The 8,218-nt window shown below is 54.8% G+C and overlaps 2 protein-coding genes across 2 annotated transcripts; both read left to right on the top strand.

Moving 5' to 3' along the window:
- Positions 1-97: 97 nt before the first annotated feature.
- Art4 (ADP-ribosyltransferase 4 (Dombrock blood group)) lies at positions 98-3,338 on the top strand. Its single transcript, XM_013025094.1, has 3 exons — positions 98-198; positions 875-1,583; positions 3,178-3,338. The coding sequence occupies exons 1-3, from the start codon at positions 175-177 to the stop codon at positions 3,267-3,269; spliced, it is 825 nt and encodes a 274-aa protein (XP_012880548.1). The 5' UTR covers positions 98-174; the 3' UTR covers positions 3,270-3,338.
- Positions 3,339-6,969: 3,631 nt separating this feature from the next.
- Smco3 (single-pass membrane protein with coiled-coil domains 3) lies at positions 6,970-7,885 on the top strand. Its single transcript, XM_013025088.1, has one exon. It carries the CDS (start codon positions 6,970-6,972, stop codon positions 7,645-7,647), a length of 678 nt encoding a protein of 225 aa, XP_012880542.1. The 3' UTR covers positions 7,648-7,885.
- Positions 7,886-8,218: the final 333 nt, after the last annotated feature.

Raw genomic sequence — 8,218 nt, 5'->3', positions numbered from 1 at the left:
CACGGCCCACCCCCCCCGGCCCTGCCCAGCCAGGCAGGACTGGACTAAGCAGGGTTTTCTGAGCTGAGCCTTCTCTTCAGGATGCAGTGGCCAGGACTGGAGAGAGTGGAGAAGACCCCTGAGTTGGAGAAGGGAAGGAATCCTCTGCCCCTCCTCCTGCTGTTGCTGGTCTTGATGACCCCCACAGGGAGCCCAGAGGTAGGAGCTTCTAGAGGGTGGATCTTTCCAGAACATTCTAATGGGATCGGGGAAGCCCGGCATAAGCAATAACTTATTACGAGGCAACCTCCTGGCGCAGGGTGGGTTAGTCTTTCCTTCTGGAACTTTCCCTGGACAAGCCCGCTTGTCATCCAACCCAAAGACGTGTCAACAGAACCCTGGATGGTGGGAACAGTGATCCTCCAGATTGCATTCCCCCCCTTCCAATCTTTATTGTGAGAATCTGGGGAGTGTTTGTTACTCACAGAGCCTCATTCAAAGCTTTTCTCCAAGAGAATTCAAAAGAGGTACTGTGGTCCTAGAAAAGGATGTTTCATAGCCAGCCGCCAGGGGCTCCCACCTGTCATCCCAGCCACTCAGGAGGCTGAGATCGGAGGATCACGGTTCAAGGCCAGCCTGGGCAGGAAAGGCCATGAGGCTCTGATCTCCAAGGAACCACCAGAAAACTGGAAGTGGAGCCGTGGCTCATGTGGTAGAGCACCGGCCTTTAGTAAAAGAGCTCAGGGACAGCGCCCAGGCCCTGAGTTCAAGCCCCAGGACACACACACTCACACACACAGGGGTTTATATAAACTCTGGCAAACTTGCCACTACGTCTCTCCCTGTCCGAGCGAAATGAGCCCGTGGGAATGGCTCTTTCCTTGGTCACGTCTAGGTGATCCGTGACGTCGACGTGGACTTGGCCCCGGGCTCCTTCGACGACCAGTACCACGGCTGCCAGCAGCAGGTGATGGAGGCGCTGACCCAACGCGATTACTTCACCCGCGAGGTGGACGCCCACAGGAACTACTCCAGGCTGTGGCACCGGGCACACCTGGCGTGGCTGGGCCACGCGAGGCCGCTGCCCCCGGGCCTGACCCCCACGCACGCTGTGGCCCTGCTGCTGTACATGTCCGATGCCACCGTGCGCTCGGATTTCTCCAGGGCCCTGGCTCGGGATGCCAGCTCGGGCGGGCAGCACCAGCGTGCGTTCCGCTTCAACTTCCTCCACTACTACCTCACCTCGGCCGTCCAGCTGCTGAGGGCGGAGGCGGCCACGCGGGACGGGGGCCCGTGTCACCGGGTGCACCACGCCATGAGGGATGTCACCCTGGAGGCCGATGTCGGGGTCACCGTCCGCCTGGGCCAGTTCCTCCTGGCCCCTCTCCTGAGCGAGGAGGCCCAGAGGCCTGGCGTGCGCACGCTGCTCACCCTGATCACCTGTCTCGGGGCACGCGTGCCCCCGTTCTCGCCCCAGCAGGCCGTGCTGGTCCCGCCCTACGAGGTGTTCCGGGTCGTCAACCGGAGCCAACATCAGAGTGGAGATCGGTGGTTCCTGCGCTCGGCCGGCAACAGAAGCGCCTACAACTGCCAGCTGCTGAAGGGTAATCTTGCTTTTGCTCTTGTTGTCCAGCTTGGGGTGGGGGCCTGGGCGCCGTCCCTGGGCTCTTTCGCTCCGGGCTGGCGCTCTACCGCTTGAGCCACACCGCCAGCCCAGCTTTTTGGTGGTTCCTTGGAGATGAGAGTCTCACGGACTTTCCTGGCCTCCAACCGCGATCCTCAGAGCTCAGCCTCCTGAGTCGCTGGGCACCGGGCCGGCTGGGAGTGGGGATGGTAGAGGAGAGACCAGTAGAGGGACCGGCTTGAGTTTGATGGCAGGACTTGGGGTGAGCCCTGAGCTTGGGGCGTGGGTGGCAGAACCGGCCCAAGGCCAGCGGGGGCTGTGGTGCCGCAGGATCGGGCCGAGCATTCTGATGGTGTGACCCTTTCACAAGGGAGCCCTCCTTGGGATCCGACAGCGAGACTAGAGTGAGCGAGCAAGCGAGCGAGCAAGGGAGGGAGGGAGGAAGAGAAGGAAGGAGGGTGGGAGCGAAGGAAGGAAGGAAAGAGGGAGGGAGGAAGGGATGGAGGGAGGGATGAAGGGAGGGAAGGAGTAAGGAAGGGAGGGAGGGATGGGGGAGGGAGGAAGGAAGAGAAGGAAGGAGGGTGGGAGTGAAGGAAGGAAGGAAAGAGGGAAGGAGGGAGGGAGGGAAGGAAGGAGGGAAAGAGAGAAGGAAGGAAGGAAAGAGGGAAGGAGGGAGGGATGGAGGGAGAGGAGGGAGGGAGGGAGAGAAGGAAGGAAGGAGGGAGAGAGAGAAGGAAGGAAGGAAAGAGGGAAGGAGGGAGGGATGGAGGGAGAGAAGGAGGGAGGGAGGGAGGGAGCAAGGGAGGGAAGGAAGGAGGGAGGGAGGGATGGATGGGGGAGGGAGGAAGGAAGAGAAGGAAGGAGGGTGGGAGCGAAGGAAGGAAGGAAAGAGGGAAGGAGGGAGGGAGGGAAGGAGGGAGGGGAGAATGGAAGGAGAGAAGGAAGGAAGGAAGAAGAAAGGAAGGAAAGAAGGAGGGAGGAATGGAGGGAAGGAGGGAGGGAGAGAAGGAAGGAAAGAGGGAAGGAGGGAGGGAGGAAGGGAGAGGAGGGAGGGAGAAAGGGAGGGAAGGAGGAAGGGAGGGAGGGAGAGAAGGAAGGAAGGAAAGAGGGAAGGAAAGAGGGATGGAGGGAGGAAAGGAGGGAGGGAGAGAAGGAAGGAAGGAGGGAAGGAGGGAAGGAGGGAGAGGAAGCAGGGAGGGAGAAAGAAAGAGGAGAGAGGGAGAGAAGGAAGGAAGGAAGGAAGAAAAAAAGAAAGGAAGGAAGAAAGGACAGAAGGAAGGAAGGAAAGAAGGAGGGAGGGATGGGGGAAGGAGGGAGGGAGGGATAGAAGAAAGTAAGGGAGGAAGGAAGGAAGGAAAGAGGGAAGCAAGGATGGAGGGAAGGAGGGAGGGAGGGAGTCAGCAAGTTGAGGTCTGAGTTGGCATAATCTAAGAAAAATGTTTTGTAAAAGTAAGTAGACTTCCCAGGTTTCATGGGGAAGTTTTCAGGTTAAAGTAGCAAATCTATCATTACTGCTGCTGTGGAGAATCGTGTCTGCTGCCTGGCACATGGCTAACTGGGTTTGTTGGGTGCAGCTTCCGGCGCTCAGCCCGCCCCTCCCGCCCTGCTCCTGGCTTCCATCCCTGGCCTGGTCAGTCTGCGCATCCTCCTCCAAGAGCCGGCCTAGAGACGTCCTGACTCTTCCTGAGCCACGTTTAACCCCCCGGCCTCCAAGACGACCGCTGGGGGGAAGGAAAGGAGCTTATCCCCCCCCCGCCTCCCCAGCCCCCCATCTCCATCCTACAGGATTTCCAGGGTGGAGCTGTGGCTCAAGTGGTAGAGCGCCAGCCTTGAGTGAAAGAGCTCAGGGACAGTGCCCAGGCCCTGAGTTCAAGCCCCATCACACACACACACACACACACACACACACACCAGGCCCTGAGTTCAAGACCCATCACACACACACACACACACACACACACACACACACACACACACACACCAGGCCCTGAATTCAAGACCCATCACACACACACACACACACACACACACACCCCAGAGCAGATACCCCATGTCTTTTTTGTTGTTGTTTTTTGTTTTTGTCAGTCCTGGGTCTTGAACTCAGGGCCTGGGCGCTGTCCCTCAGCTCTTCAGCTCAAGGCTGGCGCTCTACCACTTGAGCCACAGCGCCACTTCGGGAGCTTTTCCCCCATGGAAGATTTAAAATTTCTCTCCCCTCTCCCCCCAGCCCCTGCTCAGATCATCACGTTTCTCCTGATCTGGGAACGCAATGAATTGTGAACCCCGAAGCAGGAGAAGCCCACAAAGCAGGCAGGCAGGGGCCAGGGCAGGGCCCCCGCAAAGCCTGCCAGTCATCACATTCCACTGGAAGCATCTAGAAACATCCAGACTGTGGGGGGGAGGGAAGGGGGTGGGAAAGCACTTCAACAATTCTCTCTACCGCCGGACCCAACTCCTAAAGGCAACGGGGTAAGAATCTGGCTGTAAACATGTATTCTGCGTTCTCAGTGTAAATGGCTTTGGGGTGCGATTTGCAATACATGCTTAAGGTAATAAAAGCTCCTTACTCTGTGTGTGTGTGTGTGTGCGTGCGCGCGTGCATGCGTGTGCCTCTGGTACCAGTCTGCTTTACCGCCAGAGCCCCAGCTCCGCTCCAGTAGCCCCTGTGCATTGTGTGAGTTTTGTTTTTTTTCCAGCTATCCCTCCTAAGGAAGTAAAACTCAGAGGTAGGCCAGCTGGGTTTCCCTCCTCTGGTTTAGAAAGCTTAGGCGTCTGATCAAACCTTTACTTGCTCCAGGAAATGTAATTCTTCCACCCATCAGCAGTGGCGTGTCACTTTCTCTTCTTAAATTCCTTTTTCCCTCCTTTCTCTGGCATTGTCCTAGGAGGGGAGGATGCGGTTGGAGAATTAACTAGGGGATACCGAGGGTCCAATTGGAGACAAAGATATGTGATTTCATTGTAGCCGCTTCCCAAGAAAGAAAGAAAGAAAAAAACCTATGCCATTTAAGAACCCAGAAGCATTTGGTGGCAAAATGATCTCTTTATCCACAATGACAAAAGCCTATTTTGCACAACATAATTAGAAGAAAAACTGACAAGAGTAAAATAATTTGCATTGGGGTGCAAACACCATACTAGATTAGTAAAGTGTGATATGTATGTGTGCATATCTTTATCATGTATTATGTATACTTCATATTTCTAGATGTAGATAGATAAATAGGATGGATAGATAGAGAGATGATAGATGGATGGACATATGGATGACAGACAGACTGGCAGATGGATGGGTGGGTGGATGGATGGAAAGATTGATGGATAGATGATAGATAGATGAGTGGACAGATGGATAGATAGATATTTAGATAGATAGATGGATGAGTGGATAGATGGATGAGTGGATAGATGGATAGATAGAGATGTGGATGGATTGATACAAAGATAGATAGATAGGTAGATAGGTAGGTAGATAGATAGATGAGTGGATAGATGGATAGATAGAGGTATGGATGGATTGATAGATAGATAGATAGATAGATAGATAGATAGATAGATAGATAGATAGATAGATAGATGTATAGGTAGAATAGATGAACAGATGGATGGATAGATGGATGGATGGATGGATAGATGGATGGATGGATAGATACAGGAATCGAGAAAGAGAGAGAGATGCTTTTTAATTCTTATTACACTGGTCAAGATAGTCTTGGGTCATTCACAAATCTATCCTGAAAACTGTTGGTTGAGAATATGGCCAGCAAACCTCCCTTGGTTTGGGCTGCAAACCCCTTTCTCTAACACCATGTCAATCCCCCCCCCCCCCCCCGCAGCCTCGCTGCACAGACCTCGCGCTCCGGCGGCCATCGCCGGCCCCGTGCACCCTTTCATCCTGACTGCCGACTTCGTCACTGCCAGGCCAAGGGGAGAGACAATGCCCCCCGCCCCTCCCCGCCCTGCTCCCCACTCAGCTCCGTCTCCCCTTGATATTTCCCCCCAAGGCTCTACGCTGGCCAGCAGAATCAGCACAGCCACATCTGTTTTTCTTGTAAGTTACTGTGATTGCAAAGGTGACATGCAGAGAGGTGACAGTGACATCAGTAGGGTCACGAGTGCAATGCTCTGTGGACCCTGTCCCCCCTTCCCTCCTCTCTCCCCCTGTCCCTGTGTAACTTGTGTGTGTGTATTTGGACTTGAAACTGTTGGGGGCCACAGAATTCTCGGATTAAGTCGCACCCGCCCGAGCCCGGCTTGCTGCTCAGCAACAGGTTCAAGAAAGAAATCCCCGGCTCGCCGTCGCCCCCTGCTGGTGACCGCTTCCCCCATCCATCGGGCAGCTCCGTCCACCCATGCAGGACAAAGCCCTTTCCAGAACCACCCAAAATCTGTGCAGAAGTGGCTAATAACCTCCTCCCCCTCTCCCCCCCAAAAAATACCCTCCTAGCAGATCTGATGAGCAGCTGGGGAAATCACCAGTGTTGGGAAGCAAAGACTCTCCAAACTGGGCCGTAATTCCTAGACACGTTCTTATGACTTCTGGAAACCCATCGGGTTTATTTGTTAATTAAACAAATGCTTGATAAACACGACAAAGTCTCCCACTGAGAATTTCCCACCACTCTCGGGCACCCGTGGCTCACGCCTGTCATCCTAGCTACTCAGGAGGCTGAGATCTGAGGATCACGGTTCAAAGCCAGCCCCGGAAAGTCTGTGAGACTCTGATCTCCAGTGAATCAACAGAAAACCGGAAGTGGCGCTGTGGTTCAAGTGGTAGAGCGCCAGCCTTGAGTGAAAGAGCTCAGGGACACCAGCCTTGCAAATGGTCAGAGAGAGAGAGAGAGAGAATTTCCCACCACTAAACAATGCAGAGTCTTAAGCATCAATGGATTCTATTCTGTCGTCCATGCTTTCCATAAATTGACTCCAGGTTTCAAAGAGAGAAAACTAATTGCTTATACCCTCCTGTGTATTAGAGATCTTTCTCACAGCTCATGGCCCCTGGCTTATCCATCACTAATATTCCTGATGAACTGCACAAGGCAGACACTGTTCAGGACTTTAGGTGTTTTTTTTTTCCTGGTCCTGGGCCTTGAACTCAGGGCCTGGGCGCTGTCCCTCAGCTCTTTCACTCAAAGCTAGTGCTCTACCCCTTGATCCACAGCTCCACTTCCAGTTTTCTGGTGGTTCCTTGGAGATCAGAGTCTCACAGACTTTCCTGCCTGGGCTGGCCTCGACCCGCGATCCTCCGACCCCAGCCTCCTGGGCGGCTGGGATGACAGGCGTGAGTCACGGCGTCCGGCTTGCTGGGGGGGACTTTTTCATGGGGGTGTCCTGTTCTCCTTTTCAGTGCTTACCTTTCCCACATGGCGCAGAGCGACTTCCTGTTCCCGGACAACCCCAGGAGGCGACAGGAAGTGGCCCGCCTGCACCAGCAGCTGCTGGGCTGCCTGCTGGACAGTTTCCAGGCCACCAATGAGCTGATCGGGGTCCTCAACACGCACCTGGGGTGCAGGCTGCCCCCCATCGAGATGCGGAGACAGGGGACCATCAAGGAGAACTGTGACGCCGTCATTGAAGCCGTGCGGGGCATCCAGACAGAGCTGCAGCAGGTGGACCAGGCCCTGAGGGACAAGCTGGAGCCCACGCTGTACCAGAAGCTGCGGGACGTAAAGGAGAAGGAGACGGACAAGGTGGCCATCGTGCAGAAGGTGATCTCGGCCATCCTGGGGGAGGCCACGGCGGCGGCCAGCGCCGTGGCCGTGAGGCTGGTGGGCTCCGGTGCCACGGAGGGGCTCCTGCACAAGCTGGCAGCCGCCCTGGGTCACATCGGCGCGTCCCTGCTGGGCAGCGTCGGGGTCGCCGTCCTGGGCCTGGGCCTCGATCTGATCGTCCGCGCCATCCTGGGAGCGGTGGAGAAGAGCCAGCTGCAGGCAGCCATCAAGAGCTACGAGGCCCATCTGGTGGAGTTCAAATCCGCCTCTGACAGGTACCACCGGGCCATCGCGGAGGTCACCGACCTGGTGAGACTCCAGACGAGATGAGAGAAGCTACCAGAAGGCCGCCTGGCTTCCTTGAAAGCCCACGACTTAGCAGAAAGGTAAACCGCTTTGGAACGTCAGCTCCTCCACGTCCCTAAGTCTGGAGTTTTGAATCCACCCCAAAACCCTGAATCGACCCACAGAGGTGGAATATTATTTACCCAGGACTTTGGTACCCAGGTCCGAGGGGGAGCAGAGATGGGGGTGGGTGAAGTTGTTCCATGACTCATTTTCCAGTGGAAATCCTTAGCATTCACATTAAAAAAATATATATATATATATATGTAGACACGCGTTCCTGGTTTTATCTTTAACCATTCACGTCAGGCTTCCTTTAGTACCAAGAGGAGATGTTCAGTAACTTCTGGATAGACCTGAACCCGGGGCTTTCAAACAGAAGTAGGGATGCTACTATTTCCAATAGAAACAGTCATGCTGTTATGATTGTCTCTACTACTACGATTCCTTAACCATATTGTTATTATTAGCTTAAATGGTGTTTTGTGGAAAGTCCTGAGGTTGAAAATAAAACAGCAATGATGCCAGGCACTGGCAGCTGATGCCTGTAATCCTT

Source organism: Dipodomys ordii, unplaced genomic scaffold, assembly GCF_000151885.1.
Source record: "Dipodomys ordii isolate 6190 unplaced genomic scaffold, Dord_2.0 Scaffold81, whole genome shotgun sequence".
Taxonomy (NCBI): Eukaryota; Metazoa; Chordata; class Mammalia; order Rodentia; family Heteromyidae; genus Dipodomys; species Dipodomys ordii.
Note: the sequence above shows the minus strand (reverse complement) of the source record. Positions and strands in the feature narration are given on the sequence as shown.